At 35.1% G+C, this 21,294-nt stretch overlaps 1 protein-coding gene across 8 annotated transcripts in view; it reads right to left on the bottom strand.

Annotated features, from left to right (window-relative positions):
* Nucleotides 1-333: 333 nt before the first annotated feature.
* The window catches only part of ZFC3H1 (zinc finger C3H1-type containing), a 40,985-nt gene continuing 20,024 nt past the window's right edge, over nucleotides 334-21,294 (bottom strand). For 7 of the 8 annotated variants that reach the window (XM_056512749.1, XM_056512776.1, XM_056512794.1 and 4 more), the window contains exons 17-35: nucleotides 20,109-20,240; nucleotides 19,249-19,370; nucleotides 18,616-18,717; nucleotides 18,150-18,266; nucleotides 17,064-17,247; nucleotides 15,129-15,315; nucleotides 14,515-14,706; nucleotides 12,437-12,674; nucleotides 11,180-11,285; nucleotides 10,872-11,070; nucleotides 9,914-10,008; nucleotides 8,908-9,018; nucleotides 6,613-6,717; nucleotides 6,355-6,520; nucleotides 5,577-5,677; nucleotides 4,397-4,498; nucleotides 3,764-3,803; nucleotides 1,312-1,374; nucleotides 334-1,186 (exon numbers count right to left, since the gene is read on the bottom strand). In XM_056512749.1, the coding sequence (XP_056368724.1) occupies nucleotides 1,049-1,186; nucleotides 1,312-1,374; nucleotides 3,764-3,803; nucleotides 4,397-4,498; nucleotides 5,577-5,677; nucleotides 6,355-6,520; nucleotides 6,613-6,717; nucleotides 8,908-9,018; nucleotides 9,914-10,008; nucleotides 10,872-11,070; nucleotides 11,180-11,285; nucleotides 12,437-12,674; nucleotides 14,515-14,706; nucleotides 15,129-15,315; nucleotides 17,064-17,247; nucleotides 18,150-18,266; nucleotides 18,616-18,717; nucleotides 19,249-19,370; nucleotides 20,109-20,240 (2,500 nt within the window). In that variant the 3' untranslated portion in view covers nucleotides 334-1,048. The other variant, XM_056512811.1, reaches the window with a different exon arrangement.

Below are 21,294 nucleotides of genomic sequence, written 5' to 3'. Positions count from 1 at the left end.
CATCTCTCTTTACAATGTATATGTAGCAACTTTGGAAAGTGGGCCTCTTTTCACTTAGGGCAAAAAGGATGCACTTTCCTTTACTGAAATGGTATTATTGATAGGAATAGTTGTTATGGGACAAGCAACTGTGTACCTGAGGCAAGGGGATAAAAAAGACCCCAAGGGCACAGTTATTCTATAACCACAATAGACAGATCAACCATATTCGCGTATCTCTTGATCAAAATAACAAAAAGACAACAGATTTTTTTTTTTTAAAGGTCAGCTTATATTGAAAATATCTCTGTAGAAACATCTGGAATAGCGCAAAGTAGTACCAAAACAAAAGAGAAATCTTTCTTTAAACTGTTAAACTTTATTATAAATTAAAATTTCTTTACAAAAAATTGCACATAATTGACCACTCTTAGGTTCTGATGCACTGGCATTTGCAAAAGTTTCTTTAATCTTCAAGTTTAATAGTCTCTGCCATGAGTCCAATGCAGAAAAGGGCAGTAAGCAACCCTCTTAGAGCCTTCAAGTGCAAGAAGCATACTTGTGGCCACGGCAGTTACACTTTCCTTAAGAGCGGCTGCTTTTGTTTTAAATCCTGTAATGAAAAAGTCTCAAAAAAGGTTTAAAAAAAGAAAAACCCAAAATGGACTAGTTGCTTTTTACTGTAAACACAGCCCAGTAAATTAATCCCAAACACAGATCTCTCAGGCATCAGCGAGAGTGTCAAGTGAATCAGGAACAGCAAAACAAAGAAAACAGTAAATAAAAAGAAAACATAAAAAAATAAAGTCTGTCATTTTGATTAACTATACTTACGTAGATGACGTTATGAGAATCTGGCAGGGCCCAGAAGCAAGGCCAGACAGGGAGTTCATGTTTCCAGAGGAAGGTCACGTTAATTGTTTCCAGGTTCACGGAAAGCAGACTGGAGACTTGATATGCTCAGCAATACTCATCTGCCTTACTTAGATCTTAGGGCATGGATCAGCCTGAAGAACCATTCAACTGATTTTGGCATTTTATAGGACATATGGCTGACCATACCCAGCGTTCAGTGATTCTTGTTTTCTGTTCTGTAAGTGTTTAAATTTAAAAGCTCATCTAGGCTGACTCCAACCTCTTGGCACTTGGAAACTAGTTTTCTCAGGTTATCAGTTTTACCTCCTCCTGATGCTTCAAACAAGAGTTGCTGAAAGAGATGGGGAAGCAGATATAAGATTTAGCCAGAGCCTGAGCATCACCACATCTATGGATATGGGATATGCAGAGAATTTATATGAAACCTCAAACTTAATCATAAGGAGAAAACATTACATCTTTCCACAGTGTTGCACATAGAGGTAACTTCTGAAGGGCTCTCTGATATAAATGATGGACCTGTAAAATAAAGGCAAGTATTAAGCGTCAGCAGAATTTCATGCATTCAAAATGAATTATTTGAAGCACAAAAATCTCTTGCAATAATTTTTAAAATAGTTTTGAAGTCAAGCATTAAATTGGTACTAAAAGCAAAGGCAAGTTTATATCTGACCTTAATTCTGACCCTTGTATGAACATGATTAGTTACATGAGGACCTGCTATTTTTCTTCACAAGATTCTTGCCTCATTCATTGCACAGGATGGAACACATTCAGGGAATGAAGCAGCTTACTGAGTATTTCTTTCACCACTCAATATGTAGTCTCAAGTCTTGTTTATTGCATATCATCACAATCCTGCAATGAAAATAACTGTTTCATGGGCTTTTTTCCTTCAGCATCTATCTATGCTTTAACCATCAGTATAAGTCTTCGCCACTCTCAAAAAAAAGGGTTTTATCTTATGGTTCAAAATAAAGGACCAAAATATTTAATACTAGTACTTACTCAAGTGTCCTTCAACTACTAGTATCTTAAGCCCCAACTTCAATCAGAATCACTAGGGAGGTATTTGGTGGCATTTTAAATACTTGTACCCATTTTCATATTTATTTAACAAACCTTTACATGACTCTGAAGGAAATAAATGACAGGTTCTCCAGGAACAGGAAATCCAGAATCTGAATCACAATTCAACTTTAAACCAATATCCTACTTTTTTACTAGAAAACCCAGTTATCTGGAAGAATCACTGATTTCTGTAAACAGTTTTAAGTGCTCACTACATCCCAGTCCAAAACCCTCACAAAAGCCCAAATGCACTGTGTGTGACTACTTAAGTGATTTTACCACATACCATATAATTAGTGAGGTGGTTGCAGAAGAAAACCACAAGATTTCTTCTGGGTGTAATCCAGCTACAACGTTTCACATATGCCTTCATTTTAATTGGTTAATTTTCTTTAAGGGTCCACTTTTTATGCATTTGACATATACTTCTCTAGCCAAACAGAGTTCTTTTCAGTCACCAGCCTTTACTGTAGGCAGTGTCTTAAGATGTAGTCCATCTAATACAATGACTGAAGCAGGGATCTGTGACTAATTACAGATTACACCAAACCATCGACACAGAGACAGAATTAAGGTTAAATAGGCAATCCAGCCTTTGATATCTCCTGACTTTGAGCTATTTGATCTAACAAACCAAGTAATTCTGCTTAGGGGATGTTCTTTTTAAACATTCTAAGAGAATAAAAAAGGAAAGAAAACATTTCATATGTGAGTCTAACAAAAGCCATGCTACCCTTTATGGATCAGCTAAAGCTTTAATATTGATTCAGCACAAAGACCACTGGCAAAATAGAAGGATGCTAACAGTAAGTCACTACAAGATGACAGAAAACCAGCAGAGAAGTAGCTCAAATACCACAAGCAAGTGATGAGTCACAAATCCAGGGCCTCCTGATAGCCCCCACCCTCAAATACATGACATCTTTCCACAGGTGAAGGTGACAGCAACAATACCAGGAAGATCACTCTGTTTGAAAAGTGATACAGTTGCTGTGCCAAAAAACCTTCTCTGTGTTTGTACACAGAGTCGTATTTCTCTACCCTAAGTACTAATAAGTAAACCTATTATTTTTGGAAAAAAGGAACTGGGGTATTTTGTGTGGTCAGGAACTATGGAAACTCTTTTCATACACTAGTTTGGCAGAACCACCCTTCCAACTACTTCACAGAATCAAAGAACAGTCTGCGTTGGAAGGGACCTTACAGATCATCTAGATAACAAAACCCCTGTCATGGGCAGAGACATCTTCCACTAAATTAGACCAGGTTGCTCAAAATCCCACCCAGTCTGGCCTAGAAACCTCATCCCTAGAAGCAATCTACAACTTCTCTGGGCAACCTGTTTATCTCTCATCACCTCACAGTAAAGCTGTTTTTCCCAATACCCAATCGAAACCTGCTCTGAATTTGAAGCTATTCCCTCTTGTCCTAGTATGACATGCTCTTCCAAGTTCTCTCCAGCTCTCTTGTCCACTTCTAAAGACAGTCATTAGCATCTTCCAGAACAAGTCTTACTTCCCTCTGCTAGAACTTAAAATACAACTACCTCCTCCAGGTAAAAAAAAAAAAAAAAAAAAAAAGGGAGAAGAATACAATTTTCCCAGTATAGGAAAGTTACACAGAAAGTGCATGCACTCATTACAGAATCCATTCTACCTCAATTGTCAAAAACATTTCTCACACTTGAAGCACATGTTTTGGCGTTTATAAACAAGAGTATTTCAACTAACTAAAAATCCTGGATTTACAAGATTACCACTGCTTTGGATAAAGCCAAGGTATGAGAAGTTTTACAGAATTTCATAATTATTCATTTTAGTACACTGTGTTGACTTACTTCTCTTTGTCCCATTAGAAAGCATTCGGCAGCAATGGCTCTGAGGAAAAGAAATATATAAAAACATTTATTCTTGAATTATTTTAAATGCCATTAATGGCAGAATACTGACTGTGGAATGGAATTACTAATTCCTTGAGAAGAAATTAACTTCCAATGAGGTTAATCCATTGTGAAAAGATAAAAATAGCCATTTTTTAAAAACAACCTTACATGAGCAAGACATTTCAGTGGTTCCCCATTATGAACAAACACTGAAGAAAAAGATCAGTTCAGCATCACTGGATAATGGAGAATACTGCTATTGTGATATATAAAGGGGAGGGGTAGAGAGGGGGAGACAGAAGTCAATAGTTGAATTTAAAAATGCAACTTGTAAATACATCATTCATATTTATCTGCATAATACCCATTCACTTAAGTTTCCCCAAGAGGGAAATTTCATTTCTCATTTTAAAGAAGTGACAGTATCTCTGTCTGCCGTAATGAACAGTTACTCTCTAAATAATAAGCTAATGAAAGAAGCTTCCAGTGCAAGCCCAATTGGAAGGACATTTCAGATTTACCTTTGTGAAGTAAACCTTACAAACAAAAGCAATAGCTATGAAAACAGATGTATGACTGTTGCATTACATTTTCCAGATGGCCAGGCATGTTGGGATATTATATGTAAACATCTTGGCTTGTAGTTTCAGAATCTGAACATTGCTCTCCTCCCAGTATCGCAGAAGCAGTCTGTAAAAGACATCCATGAGAAAGGAACACTGCTCTAATCACTTGGAACAAGCTACCCAAAGATCCAAACACATTACACAAAATATATCTAATCCGAGTCAAGAGTTGCAAGTAGGAAAAAGCCCAAGCCAACATACACAATATTGATTTGATCATGCTCTCAGAACAAAACCAGAGAATAACTAAGAAGTGTGAAATCAGAGAGAACATGATCTTTGCATATTACAAGATTACTAGTGGATTCACTTTCAGCGTGCACAAGGTTACTGCACATTTGAAAAGAGAAATTAGTTTTATAGTAATGGGCTAGGGATACTGTTCAGTCAATCTGCACCCATTTCATGCAGTATCAACATTGTCTAAGGGAGCTGCAAATTCCATCTAGACAGAATTGCAACTTGGTTTAAAATTAAGACATTCAACTTCATGTGCCAAAGGCAGGTGTGCCACACTCTCCCCATGCCCACAACCACACATGAGCCTTGCTTTGAGTTCTTTGGGGTCACTTTTGGGACTTTTCACTATTACTCAAATATTCAAGCATTCAGTGCACCTGAACACAGTAAAACATGGACTCTAATCCTGGCAAAGCACATTCTGAAATACTGTTCAAGTAAGAGTCAATGCAATGCTTACATTAACTGGTTGTTTCCCATCAGATTGCCTTTAAATTATGATTTATCATTGCTAAACAAATGTCAGGCCTTATGATAGCACTGTTATAGACTGGTAGACCATTTGTATCTGTTCTGGAATTATACTTGCAATAGAACATCAAGTAACAACAAGTTTTTAATATATATCTGACGTTTCTCTACCCACTTGAAATTTTTGTAGTCATCAAAATTTGTAGTCATCACGTACAATGCAGAGTTAATTTCTATATAATTATAACCTGCCTGTAGTTAGAACAGAACATCATCAAATCTAAGATGGAGATGACGTCAGAAGGCACAATATGCCTTGAGCAACATGCAGTAATAGAGTAATAGTTTTACTTCTGTAGTAGAAAGCAAATCATGCATATTAACAATAGTTATGTTAACTGCCGTCCTTAATTACAAGTAGTTTTACATACCTCAGTGCAAGTCCAGGATTAGTAGGCATGGTAGAACAAAACCGTTCCAAGGTTTTGGAATGCTGAGATTTTGGAATGCAGCTCAAATAAAAAAGAATTACCTGTAGAATATGAATTATAAACATTAATCCACCTTATAACTACTGTTTTGCTAAGAATAATGGTATGACAAACTATGAACGCTATGACTAAAATGAGTTGCCACCTTCAAACCTTATCCCTCAAGGGTACAGAAATCAATTTGCAAAATATGAAGTTAGTGCCAAGTTGCTAGCACCACCTATTTTAGTCCTTTCTAGCTGCATTTAGTGCATAAAGATAAATGTACTGCTTATTAGCAAAATGGAATCCAAGATTGCTATAAGCTTGATTCTGTCTGTTAAAGTGCTCAACTTTTTCCTCCTACTTTTTTCTTCTGTTTCTCAACCATTATAATTTCTGTGATCAAATGTTTCCATCTGCCAGTAGTACAGCTCTGCAGACTTGTGTAACCATATCTTCCTTCCCTTACCTATTTTCTCTTTTCTCTAGAAAAAAAAATCGTTTTTCATTACCATGCCATAAAGTTTTTCTTTGCATTACAGGACCTTTATTTGAAAAGGTCACTGCTAGACACTCTTCTGCACAAAACACTACTACACTCAGACACTTCCTCCTTTTTCCAGCTCTCAGTGCTCATATACTGGCGCTGTACTTGAACAAACAGATTACAGATAACCTGCTAACAGGTCATCAGCCTCTTTGTTTAACTTACAACTGTCCACAGACACATTTTTACCTTATTATGAAACTCATAATTGGTCCAATAATCAGCAGTACTAAATGGAATTGGGTATCGTGTGGGGACTGTCACCAGACATCTATTCACTAGATCAGTAAAAAGCTTGAATTCTTGAACTTTGTTGGTGGATTCAACAACTTTGCTATTGAGAAAAACAAGGTAACTGGAAGAAAAAAAAAGAAAAGAAAAAAGATGGCTCTGGTAGCATTCACATAATAGTTGAGATTAATTAACTTCCTTCCCTTAAGAACTTACTCCAACCAAATGTTCTGAACAGTTTCCTGCTGCATCACTGCCCCCAGAGCTGCTTCATAAGCATCCAGTGCTTCACCAACACTTGCATGAAGAGACTGGCACAAACTGTTTATATAAAAAGAATAACTGTTGTATGTCAAACAATACATGTAATTACACATTAAGGGTAAGACACAGTTAAGAATTTCCCATTCTCAGATCCAATAAAAAACCACTATTTTCAGTTTAACAGTATCATGGACTAATTTATCACTCATTTTATTGGTACGTCTCAAAAGCAGGTAACAAGAAATAGTAAAACAACCATGAAGTTTAAAATGCAGCCCTTAAAAATAAATTAAATATTACAAACTGTCTTTTACTCTTGTAAAGTATTCTTTACTTATCCTTCTAATAGGAATGCTCTAATTGCTACAGAATGGAGACAAGTCTTGGGTTTCCATTTGGAAAGCTCTAAAACAATACATTTTGAAGTCCAATTAAAGCCACTTGAGAAATAGTACCAGTCTCTGGCAACGAAGTTAGTATTTTGAAACAAATATTACCAGGATCTGATGTAGAAACACTGACTGTGTCAGAGAGAAAAAAAAACCCTGACAGAGAGGTCAACCCCCCACCCCTTAATTTTGTTTATTAGCTTCACAAACATACAGTCAGACTAACACACAAGACCTCAAAGACAGGAGCAGACACATTCTTAGACCAAGACACAAGGAAAACTCCTTATTTCAAAGTGTAACATAATAAGATTTTCATTAAGTAATGGGAGGAATCTAACAACCTCATAAAGGAGTATACAGAAATATATAAAGACAGACAGGGCTGACCTTGCTACCAAACTCTCCTGACTAAAGTCACATAATCAGTGGCTGATTCTACTCCTGCTTTCCCCAGGACTTCTTAATCACCTATTTACTACTCTTTCAAAAACAGTGTGTGTATACATTTGTGTGCAAACACATGCATGCATGCACACACAAATGATCTTTCCAAGTAAAACACTGTTACAAGACCTTTAAGGCTTTGCTGATTTCAATCTATTTTCAGCTGGTAAAAGTGAACTTTAATGTTTTTTGTACTCCAAACCCAAAGAAAGGAAATATAGACACACAAGTACCTAGACACTTACTGCAGCAAAACTCAAACAAAAAATCACTCAATTATTAGCTCTGAAAGTAATTTAGTAACTTATTTCAAGAACACTTATTTTTCCTCTTAGAAGCAGGTGCTAAAATACAGGAAAATCTGAGCTTAAGTCAGGGTACCTTAGTGACCTCAAGTCTCTTAGTAACAATACTTCTACTGTGTAAGTGTCAAACCCAAAATCTAGTTTGTCAAGAGGTATTTTGTTAAAAAAAATTAAAAAGTATTTAAGTTGGTAGTAATAGACAATGAAAAAAAAAAAAAAAAAAAAAAACATAAAGATAATCTTTATATAAGGTTTAGGTCAAATTTTCTTGAAAACCATACATTTTACCTGTAAGTTGTCCACCAATTAAAAACAAAAAGCAACAGTGTTGAAGAAGTTCTGAGGAGTCCTCACTCAGTATGTGAAGCAGTATCATCCTTGCCCTTTTACTTATCTGAAAAGCCAAATAGCTACTTGTGAAGACTGACAAACCCAAACCATGAAATGGTAAACTCCTTTAACAGCCTAAGCCAGCACCTCAGGAACCACAGTTAAGTAACCAGTGTAAGTTACATGCGACTAATAATGTGGTGTCCAGAAATTCTTTATACTGGTCCTATCAAGAGGAATGATGAGAGAAATAGAGAAATAAAAAGAAAAAAGATTGTATACACATGACAAAGACACGTTCCTTTACAACCTTTTGCTATGGAGCTTCTCCACGAACAGCTGAAACAATGAGTCAAGGACGTGGGGAGATGAGGACTAAACAGAATGGAAATTTTTGTAAAGTAAAACTATTGTAAAATAAAAGGAAGACAACTGAAAGCCAAGAGAAAGAACAACACCACTACTAGCAGCAACCTAAAACAAAAGTAAAATGAACAAAAAAATAGTTTTGAGGTGAACACACCTTTTGCCACTCCCATAGGTCAGAATTTCTGAAAGACTTCTCAAGTGGAACATTTAAGTTGACATGTAACTCAATTTCATAAAATTATCTCCATTGTGCAGCAGGCCAGTAGGTTCTCTAAGGACTGGCCAATCATTTGTTCAGAGAAACCAAAGTGATACACCCTTAGACAAGTAATGAATACCCTGCTTTTGAAAATGCAATTTACTCAGACACAGTAAGTGTTTCTCAGAAATTCCTGGGAAAATCTCACCAGTAGATCTGCCACAGATATGGGATTTGCTGGTTAACAACATCATCTGTAAGATGTTCTTTATAGAGAGGTGATGTAAATTCAATTGGCATTGGAAAATTCAAGAGATATCTACAAGAGAAAAAAGCAGTAGTAAATTAGAATAGCCTTCTACATGGAAGAATCCTGTGTAAGTGTAACATTCAGTTACGAAGTCCAGTTCACGAAAAATACTAATACACTTTTCCTAAATTTCAGTTTAGTCAGACAAAATCTGTACAGAAAGCATTACAAAGAAATATAGAAGTAATTAATATAGAAGGCATCTACTCTCATTATGTACAAAGTTAAATGTTGCCTTATATGACAGACTCTCCCCTTCCTTCACAAAATACATCAAGCACGTAAACAAATGTAAGCAAGAGTAAAATCTAACACCTAACTTAGAGATGAAAACAATTCAAAAGCTCATCTGAATGAGCTTTAGCATGGAAGGCTTTTGCTTAGAAGATCTTAAGAGGCATCTGTTTTGACCATAAGAAAACTTGGAGATTTTAAAACTTCTGTCTTTTGACTAGGTGTTAAAATTCAAGGGGAAAATCATCAGGCTATATATGAAATCTGTATTTTTTCATCAACATTAATCTAATTTAATAGCATGCTGGATCTTTTGATCGAGGTCTTTTCCAAGTCCTTAAACAGTGTATTTCAGATATTAAATTTTAGGCTCCTAGCTTTAGGGGGGGAAAAAATAAACAAAACTAAATTTGGCATATATATGATTGATTTCCATAGCCAAAATTCACACATTCAACTTGCTTGCTGCTTTATTTTTAGATGCTCATGGCTTTATAAATTACTGTCTATGAAAAAACAAGTGTAAGCCTTATACCAAATGATCATTCACTGAAATTTTGGCAAAACATGCCATGCTAAAACACAGACTTTAAAAGTTTTAGGTTATCATGTAACTCAAGAAAATGCCAATATTGCCAAAATTTAAATTAAAAAATTATTCTAAACATACCTTAAGAGATCCATGGGACCATGGTGTTGGCAAGTATTCTCAAAGAAAGCTGCCACGAAATCTTGTAACAGTGGAAGAATACTGCTTGACTTTTCCTGTTTTGTTGTTTGGGTTTTTTTTTAAATGAAAAAAATTAAAATTAAACATCAGCCTGAATATGGTGATGCCTTAAGTTTTAGCTTTCATATTTTCCAGATTTTGTGCTGCATTAGTATATAACTCCATATAAAGTGTTAGCAAGTTCTCTTCACAATTTAGTTAGACAAAACAATCCTTTTCCAGCCTGAGAACCAAGGACACCATTGCAGCTTCCTGCCCAAAAAGTGTAAACAACAGCGAACTGAGGAGAGCAATCTGGGAGGATGGCACTTCATAACCTGAAGCTGTAATTGGACAATTAACCCCAATATGTAAATGGACCAAAACTAATAAAAGTGTGAAAACCTGTGACTTGGGGTTCCATCTGGGATGGACCCATGGCTGGGCTTACTTTATTCCTTTAACACTGTCTAGCCTCTGTTCTAAGTCAGCCTCTCAAGGCATCAATGGTAAAACTAATTCAAGCAAAATAAATAAAAAGTGGGGTGTCTATCTCTGCAATGCTCCATTGTCTTCATTCTCTCACAAATGAAGTTTAAATGGGGCAGTCAGCAGTAGAAAGAAGGTGAAAAAATATTACAGGGTGTACTTTTACTTTCTGTTATTCTTGCTTAAGGATATTATTTAACACTGAATTAGAACAAACCAAATTATAAATCTATGATTTTATGCAATTGCTAAGATTATCTTTTATCACTTGTCTTATCAATTATACTTTTCCTATTTACAGGAAGGAGTACTAGACATTATAAAAATATCACAAAGTTGAATCAATTTGATAGGATTTTTAAACAACACACTAACCCCAAACTTGGCAGAGCTAGCAGACCAGCAAATAAGTTTTTAAGTGGAATATTACCTGTGAAACAAGAAATTTACACAATCGATAAAAAATTTCTGCATTCTGAGGATTCTTCTCAAAAGCTCCAATCCACACATTGTGGGCATTTTCGCTCTGCTCCATCTGCAAATACAAGGTGGCCAAACTCTCCAAGAGTTGACAGTTGCTAGGGCAAAGCTCCAATAAAGATCTACAAAGTTCTGCAGCAGACTCCCACCTTAAAGAAAAATAAAGGTTAAGTTTAAAAGGGGAAAAACAAAAAAAAAAAAAAAAAAAAGGAAAAAATAGCAGAGTACTCCAGATAAGAATGTCTTGAAACAACTTACCTTTCAAGAAGTTTCAGCAAAGCTATCATGTTTCTGTAGAGAGGAAAGCAGATAGCTATTCTTTTGTCAGCCTGAAGGCTTTCATCAGTACATGTTTTGATGGCATCTTCAAAACAAAAATAAAAAATTAATCCCTTACACCTCAAGCAGTGTCAAAGTTATGTGAAGCCTTAGCACAATAAAATGTCTCCTTGAACATAAGGAAAATATACAAGTGTGAAAAGCTATTTCTGAGAGTGATATTTATGCAAATTATTAGAAATAGATGATCATCTTTGGAAAAGCTCTCTTGACTTATCACCACAGGTCAAAGACAAATCTGTTTCATCTCTTACTCATTTTAAAAATAGGAAACAACCTACCAATGAAACATTAAAGCAATGTTACAGACAGAAGAATATCCCTAGATGTAAAATCATATTCCAAGATTTTCAGAACAGATGCTGAAAGCTATTGAGGCAAAAGCTAATACAGGATATTATTTTTCTCCTCAGCATAATAAAGTCATCCAACAATGAACATCCCATTGCCACAGCTAGACTGCCTTCACTCTCACGGCTGGGCTACTCCATTGACCCTTGAGTATTTCAACACTGAATTCATTACCACCAGCAGCACAGATATTTTCTCAGTTGCAACTCAATACTGCTGCTGGCTGACCACTAAATACTGACATATATAAATACTACATAACAGTATTTGTCTGCTACTATGAAGTCTACTTCTGGCAGCACCACCATAAGCTAAAACCTCAATTTATTCTAGTATCTTGATTTTACATTTTAAAAAATTGATTCAATTTACTTAAACTGTGAATTAAGATAAATACATGCATTGTTCTGCCACTTTTAAGGACATACACTAATATTCCAGGAAAGCAACTTTGCAATAAACACATCTGACTTAGGAAAGAAAGGGTAAGAAAGAATGACAGCTGAAGCTTGGCTTTACACTTGCATAAGCCCAAGAAAACTAGAAATGTCATACAACCACAAGCCACTGACTGGTCTTTTTCTCTGAACTATCTGAAGATAAAGATGTGGACTTAAACCACAGATAAAAAACTCAGTGTATTGGTTAAGCGCTCAAGAACGTGGATTTTCCTCACTATTCTGTTCAAATCAAAATGCAATATTCACTGGATTAATTCAATGACTTAACATAATCATCAGCACTGCCTTGACATTCCGAAGTTGAATAATACTTCTTGAATTATAACGTGAAGAATGTATTAAGTATTTACCACCTTAATCTTACCTTCAAACATAGCTAGAAGTGTATCAGGATCAGTCTTCACATCTTGGACTGTCTGCCATGGCATTAAAAATGGCTCTTTGTGCACAATCCTTGAAGGACTGACATTAGCTGGATCATAGAACTTAACTGGGAGAACACCAAATTCAATTAGATGTATGTAAGCCAGCCAAGCCAAGCAACGGTCACTTGCAGTAAGGTGTTCTGATATTATCTTTTCATTTGCTGATTTTAAAGCATTCTGTAAAGGTTAAAAGAAATATATTACATTTCAACCAAAAAGTCTAAGATTTAAGAACAGGAAAAGAAAACAGAAGAGTAAGTTTTAATATTTTCAACATTTTTCCAGAGACAAGACAAGAACTAATTCTTAATGCAAATCAGGATCATATTCAGCTTATGTAAATACATCACTATTCAAATTATGCACAGTTTCTAGTAAAAAATTCAGAAAAACTGCAGAAGATTTGTTACTGCAAAACTGAAGAGAAAGACACTTTGAAAACATACATCTCCCAACATGTGTTTGTTCCATTTTCCTGCTTTATTCTCCTATTACTTCCAGTTCCATAGAAGTAATACAGGAGCTAGACACAACTCATCTACAACCTGGATTCAGCTTACTATATATCATACTAGGTTTTGCTCGTTTGGCTTGGGGTTTTTATTTATTAAATTCTAGTTAGACCTATTCAAATGTACTGAAAGGGCCACCATCTCTAGATGTGTTTTAAAAAATGTTTTGGAAACCTTACTGAGAACAAGGATACTATTTCAAATTTTCCTACTAGCCATATACAAAGATAGAATAGTCCAGTTAAACTAGCAGATCTAAAATAGTTAGAGAACGCAATTAGTCTAAACACAAATTCCTTCTAAAACACAACAGAACCTCATGATGTCATGTGCCAACATCTTTCTGGACAAACACAGTAGGATCAAAGAATGCATTTTTCAAAAGAATATGTATACTTGCAAATTTATGCAAAATTCAGCAGGACACATGTCCTGAAATTAGTGAAAACTAGTGTTTCACAAGCATTTCACTTATTTACTCCACAAAATACTTCTAAAAAACTGTTTTCAAATTTTCCAATACACACTGGTATTTACTCTGAAACAGCAGTTACTTTGCAGTTTTCTCTGAAATACGATTAAATACTCTCTTACCAAGCCATTCTTTTGAACTGCACGTTTCAGATTAATTTGCAAAAATAAAAAGTATGGCTTTGTGATGATGCTTCGAAGAAATGTAAGGTAACCACTGTAATTCTTCCTGGATTCTCTCACTGGATTTCCATATTTATTTGACACAGTTTTTTCTCCCTGTTCTTTTTATTCATTCAGAGTTACATTTCTCAGTACATCTGGGGAAAGCCAGGACAGCATTGTACTTTCCCATTCCAACTGGAGCCAGAAAAAAGCCAGGCTGCAGCAAGCAACAGGTGGCACCTGCTGGCAGGAATGAAACAACCTGCAACTGAAAGGACAGAGCTCCCACTTGGGGAGAGGGTGATGTCCATTTCTCATCCTCAGCCAGCACTTTTATCATCTATGCAACAGTTAACAGTCACCTAAATTATATCTACAGTCATAGTTCTGGCCTGAGATAACTCAATGACTTCAGAGTTGACAGAAGCAATAAAATCTAATTTAACAGTATCCAGATTTGAGAGCAGGGAAATACTGTTAGATAACTACTATGTTCATTCCCAAGAACTACTAGTTTGTTAATTTCTGTAGTAATTTTGAAACCTGAGGCAATATTCACAGGCCTTTCACTGCAAAAACCTGATCAATGGTTTACTGGAAGCCAAAAAACAAAGTATCTCCCTGGGAATGATTTTGAGACACAGTAGTCTAAGCCATTAGCCACATGAACAAAAAAGGTAGGCAACAAAACCCCTGAAGATATATCCAGCTTTTACAATGGCATCATAGCTCAAAGCAGAAGCCTCTATTTGTCAAAGAAATTCTCCTAAAGGAAGGCACAGTTCCACTAAAGTTCAAACCACCACAGTCACATGCATTAAAAAGGTGACGCTATGAGAACACTCATAGGGTGGTAACTTGGAAGTTACCTGCAACAGAACAAGAGCATTCTGATGTCTTCCTGTAAATAGGCTTAAATGAACCCTGTAGAGGAGAGTCTCCAGCAGCTGAAAGGACACAAGATTTGGGTTCTCTCCTCCTCCTGTCACTTCCATTAAGAACTGTAGCATCCTCCCACATACATAGTCTTTTCCATCAAAGGAATTCTCCAAATTCAGAAACTAGAGAAATAAATCATATTAGCAACAATCACAATACAAGTAAAGCTTCTAGGTTAGAGTTTAAAAATCACACAGATCACGAACTTCAAATAATGTTTTTGCTACCTTATGAACTGTGTTTCCCTCCATATCACAAAATTTTAATATTAAACCCCAAAAGATACCACTTTTAGTATGTACAAGAACAACCAAATTTTGCAATCAATGTAACATACTGATTTTAAATAATTTTTACTAGCTGAGGAAAACTGATGACTTCTACAAATAACCAGCAAGAACTTGAATAGTTTCATTTTTAACTTTTGAGTTTTCAAAAAGCTACAGTGCTTTTCATTTGACACTTTCCCTGTCACCCATGCTGACTTTATACAATAGAAAACACACATTTACAGGAACATATATACTTTGAAATTTTTACTTACTGTCCACCAGATTTGATAAGAGGGAGCATATTCCACTGCTGTTTCACACATTTCCTGTATCTCCTCCTTGGTTCCTCTTTTTGAGAAAAGTCTGAGGTAATGACACCAAATTTCAGGATTTTCTTTGTTGTTCTCAAGGGCTCGAGCCAAAACATTTAAAGTAGAATCTAAACACTCAGATGATGAGCTGTAAAAATAAATATTGAAAGAAGCACTCACATTGACTGTGTTGGTATTATGACTTACACAGTATCAAATAAGAAAACAGATGCTTTTAAATGGAATGGAAGTCACACACAATATGCCATCTTTTTTTTACACATGTTGTCCTTGACTATCAAGGTGTCAAAGCTTCAGCAAGTTTTCAACTTTCAGAGGTTATCAGGTACAATTATAGTGCACAGAAATGAGTTTTCCATGAAGACTGCCAATTCAAACAAAAGAGTCCAAATTAATTGAAAATGGGTAAGATTGACATGTAAGCAAAGTTCTCAAGCTGCAAGGATATAAAGGCATTTACATCATTTAGATTTAAGAACTTAAGTAGATATTTTAAAGGTGTAGTAAAGTGAGTTATATTTTTGTTAAATATTTAATTTACTTTCTACAGTCATTAAATATAAGTTTTTATTTCAGCATATCAGGTTCTGTCTCTAAGACACTAAAAAAAAAGACATTTTCTTTATTGAAATAAGTCATGAGATGATACCCACCAAGTAATAAAAGAGTAGCTGAAATAACTGACTATACTGCAAATCACAGAGCCCAGCTTTAATTCATAAACAGATCTTCCATGAAACCACAGAATGCTTCTGAGGTCCCACTTATTCTGAAAACATCTTTAGAAATTCTTTTGCATGGACATTTATGAGAAGAAATGCACAAGTCTCAAAAAAAAAAAACCTTAACACAGTTAACCATGCATAAGTCTGAGGCTTTCCCAAGCCCATACTTTCACCTACTACAGCAGTCAAATTTCTTCAGAGTAGTGAGGAAGGGGGAATAGGAGAGGTGGTTTTTTTAAGAAAAGAATGCCTATCTTCCACTAGGTTTTCTCCCTTCTTTTCTTGGTTGTTTCCCAAGTACATTTATATTTAGAAGGCATGCCTTCTCATGCTGCCACCTGCTGGAAATACTTGGATTACTGGCCTTTCCAGTTCTACCCCTTCTATTGTTCAAGCACTTACTGATACAGTTAAATTTATTTTTTCCTATATTTTCCATTATGCACAGTTTAAACAAGGCTTTTAAAGTAGAGCTGCTTCTCTCCATTACCCTTACTTCCTGCTACAGTTGCTCAGCGGTACCTCACTATTAAAATTGAAATCAATCATTATAATGGATGAAACCATGATGACAGAATTCCCCTTGAAATTATCTGACTGCCAACACAAACATTGCACCCTGTAGCATAATTTTAAGGAAAAGAAGCTAGAGAAACACAGGAAACCAAAGTTTAAAAAAATCAGAAAATAAGAAACCAAATGCTCAATTGGATGATTTCTACAGGGATAAAACCAATTAGTAGAACTGTACTTATAAGAAAGTTTGCTTGATGAAAGTAATTTCAAACATTATTCCAACCATTCACTCTGTAGAGAATGTAGAGATGTGAGTTCATACTTTTACTACTGGAAGTACAACATCTCACTGTAATCTTACACAGAGCACTTTTCAAACGTGAACAATTACTTTTCCCACACTACTTTCCACCAACTTCCATTCTGAATCAGAATCTCCCAAAGAAATACCACTAGTGTAATTTATTACTCATACCATACTAAATACAGTAGGAAATATAATCTATTTTTTAATCTGCTTCAAAGTAATGAATTATTTGTGGCATTGTTGAATATAGTTTTTTAACATCAAATAGGTAATTTGATCATAGCAGCAAGGGCAAATGTAGCAAGGTCTCAAATGTAGCAGACATACCCTTCATTTTGATTCAAATATTTATATGCAAGTTTAATCCAAAGCTGTACATCACAGGGGTTTTCTTGGACACTTGCTTCCAAGTTGGAAATGTCATCAGTCTCACTTGTGAAATACCGGACATCATCTGGAGTCACCACAGTATCAAGCACTGGAACTCTTTTTTTATGTTCTGTGGGATGGGCTGTAAATAATAAACACATTTTTTTAAAAAATAAATTTCCTTTTTACAACAGTAGTGACCTGAAACTCTCACAAGAGGTGGTATTTATATATTTCAATAACACCCATTGATCAGAATTAAATAGCATTATCTCAACACCCTTCAAACTGTATTGCCTGTAGAGAACTGGTTATAACTGCTTATATTCCAAACATGAAGGAATGAACGAATTAGCAGTAAAGGCTGCCTTGATCAACAGACACCAACTAAGGCAGTTCATCAGGCAGTGTTAGGAACTAGACACATTTGACAAAAAAAAATTATCATCTCAATTCTGATTCTCAAAAAATCCTTTTTAGAGATTTGCTAACAAATCCTAAAGCTCCTACTTGTAAGAGTCAGAAGTGAAACACTGTCAGGTTACTGATGCTCTAGCAGCTTCCAAGTCTCAAATGCTGCTTAACCACAGCTTTTTTTAACTCCTGACCTCACACCAAATACTAACTGTACCAGTTTAAGGTAACTGAACATTGATGTTTTACTATTTAAAGTTCAGGGGGAGGGGAAAGGAGAAAGCAGGGCTGTTGAAGGAAAACATTTTTTTCAAAATCCTAATGGTGTATGGGCAAGCCTGAAACATTCTAGGGAAACAGTTCCTTATGTTCCTTTTAAGAATAGGATGAGAAATCCCACCCTAATTTCCAGTCCCATTAGAGAAAAAATCTAAAATAATTACAAATGTAGGTCAACCTTTAGCCAAAAATTTAAGCAAAATAAAGCTTGCATACAGGAAGTATAAAGTCAAGAAAACTATTAAAAGCACTGGTTTTCTCAAGAAGCACTTTAAAAATCACATGTTAGGAACAGGTTAGTGGGTTTTCTCCTCCAGTACTAATTTAAAGAGTGCCACACATCCAGATTACCATATTTAATAGGTCCAACAAACTGTTCCTCTTCACTGCTGCTACTATCTAACAGAGGTTTTCTCCAGTACTTTGGTCTCCATTTCCTTTTCTCTTTCCAAGTTGTATGTGGAGGTGCTGTAAATAAAGTAGTAAAAATCTAACTTTTCTGTATTGAAGAGTAAAATACGTTTCCTAATAAAGACTTTAGATAAAATGATTCTGTGAGTTCAACAGAAGTGTATATATTTTAATACTGCTTATTTAAAATTTATTGTGCTTAAGTGCATAAATAAATTCTACAAATGGAACTCCAGAACTACAGCATTATTGCCTTAAATGCCATTGACTTTATTTCACCATAATCAGAATTTATAATGCTGAGATAAATAATATAAAATATATCCTTGGTTTATAAAATGATCAAGGTACCTATGTAATTTTTAAACGTTTATACATATTGTATTTAATCTACCAAGTTACTTACTGTGACTTTTACTCTCATTGACGTTGCTAGCCAGAAGAACAGCCATCTGATCCACTGACATACGATCTCTGTTTATACCAAAAAGTTTTTCAACATATTTTTCTGAAACAAGAATATGGGCAACTTAGGTAAGCATTTAGAGTAAAACAGTTCAGTAACTTAACAGCAATTTAACACAATCTATGGTAAATTTAGCTTTAAGAGGCATGGTGATTTAACACTAGCACAAAGAAATGAAAAAGAAGGAAGTTCTCTTTGACAACTTGCCTATATGGCAAAGGCATTGTTATAAAATTTCAGCTTCACTGAAACAGGTCAGTCCAATAGTTACAGAAAGAACTAAGGAAGAAGAGAGGTAAAGATTCCATGCTCACTGCTCCCCAACACCCTGAATCCCAGCAATACTTTTTTTTGGAGTGAAATGTTCCTCAGATCCGTGACTGTTTCTTTAAGGCACCAAGGTAAATATCCACTACAAAGGACTGAAATGGACAACCGAAGAAACTTCATATAGCTGCATCTTACATACTGCTTCACATCCAAGTCCTTGCACCTAGAGCCTTTAATGAAACCCATTCCCTTCAAAAATTAATTTTTAGATTAAAAAAGAGAAAAAAAAATACTCATAATAACCTGTGGCAGTGCTGATTTCCTCATCAGTGCTTTTTTCTGAACAGCCAATCAATTCTAAATTGTAAGACAGAATATCCTGAAAGAGCTGCTTACGGCTAAGAGTGCAATCTTTCATGTGTTGCCTAGAACAAAATAAATAAGCAATTAATATATTTATCATAGCAACAAATTATTAAAGTTCTAGTACACACTTGGGTGAGGCAAAAAGAAAACAACACCCACAGAAATACTATTTTTTGCTTTGAAATTTGGTTAAATATATCTGGGCTTTTTCTAAACTTAAATCTACACCACAGTATTTAGAACTTTCCAGTTCAAATAAGGTAATTATAAGAATTAGATACCACTCTTAAAGAGTCAAACAATGGTCTGATGACAACAGCTAAAAGCTGATCCAGAATAAAGTTCACTCCTGTTTCACCAGTAGGTTTCCATATTGAGTTATTTCCTAAGCAATTCATATTCACTTTTAAATAAACTGCACAACAATGGTAAATAAATTACTTTTAATACAATTTAACACCAGCCTTTAAAGAACAAACCTAGCTAGTACTTTTCCAGGAAAATAAAATATTATTATGTTTTTACACTTAATCATTTATTTGCTATACATTTTTCCATACATTTCTCCATTTGAATTACTAGAAAAACATGAAATATTCTCTATCAGGCCATTCTATTTTTCTAAACTTAAAACTAAAGAGCCTCATCTTTCTCCACGGCTTAGATGAAAGGGGATTTTTTCCAACAAAATATCTTAATAGAGCATTAAAAATAACCTTGTCTAGAACTTGTGCATAGGATCACATATCCAGATCTTTCAAAGAAAAGAAAATCATACTTATTTCAGGCTAACTTACCACTGACAGTCATCATCATTACACGTGCCGGTTAAATCAAAGCGGCAGAAACACTGTTTTGGCTCAATCATATTGCTATACGTTATTGAACTGAGGTACAGCTTTTCCTTGGTACGAAAATAAGGACTAAACCTAAAATGAAACAGTGAATTATTGTCATAAAGTACACAAGGCAAGATATCAGTTTTCTAAAAAAAATAATTAAAAATCAAAATCTATATGAAATCTCATTATTTCCAAAGCCCTGCTACTAACCAAAAGCATAATTAACCTCCAGGCTAAGAACAAGGGAAAAACAAGAGTGAGGAAGGAAACAAAGGAATACTTCCAGGAGACTCCCGCATCAACCTAATTAAGTTTTCCTCTAGCATTCTCTTCCTTTAGGTACAGAACTTCATTAATATGAAAACAGGAAGTGTAGTAAAAACCCAGTATGGAAAGCCAACTACTGAAAGGGCATTCCAGTAATTTATACAAATTCTCATGCTCTAGTCAGCATTAAGACCGATATCAAATAGAACTGTAAAGAGAACTGTTAAAGATTAACTTGAAGAAACAGTGGGGGGAAAAAAAGTATCAGCCTTAAAATGTTTAAACAAACAAAACCAGTCTTAGTTCTTTCTAGCAGACTAACACTTGTGTTAGATCTTTAACTGAAGTCTTGACTACATCAATTTTGGCATTTCCAGGTCCTTCAGGAATTGACGTCATAACCTACAAATTAAAATTATTACTCCTGTAAATATGGCATCCTCCATCTTCTACTACTTAAGACCACAGTAATAAAAAACCTGAAGCGCATGGATACAACTTTTCCAGTTTAAATTCCAGACCCTTGTTTTCTAAAATTTGATCTGTAGGAACAAAGTTCGCTTTAGTCCAAAGACAGATGTGCCAAATTGATTACACTTGCAGATGTTACTGTCAAGTCAAGATGAATCACTGTGATTATGCATCTTTCCACTGAGGAGGAATCAAAAAATAGATTATTGAGCCAATTTTGACTCAAATAATGTAAATCCTAGCCAAGCTGAAAGACTGCATAATTGAAATATGCTTCTTGGATACACTGCTTCATGCTAGATATAAAAATCCTTAACCACTTTTTTAGTTTAGTTGTATCAAATAACATGCAATACAATGTACAAGCAGCATATTGCGCAAAACCAAGAGACATGTGCATAGC

This window comes from Oenanthe melanoleuca, chromosome 1A (genome assembly GCF_029582105.1).
Source record: "Oenanthe melanoleuca isolate GR-GAL-2019-014 chromosome 1A, OMel1.0, whole genome shotgun sequence".
Taxonomy (NCBI): Eukaryota; Metazoa; Chordata; class Aves; order Passeriformes; family Muscicapidae; genus Oenanthe; species Oenanthe melanoleuca.
The sequence above is the reverse complement of the archived record's forward strand: the minus strand, read 5'-3'. Positions and strand labels throughout refer to the sequence as shown.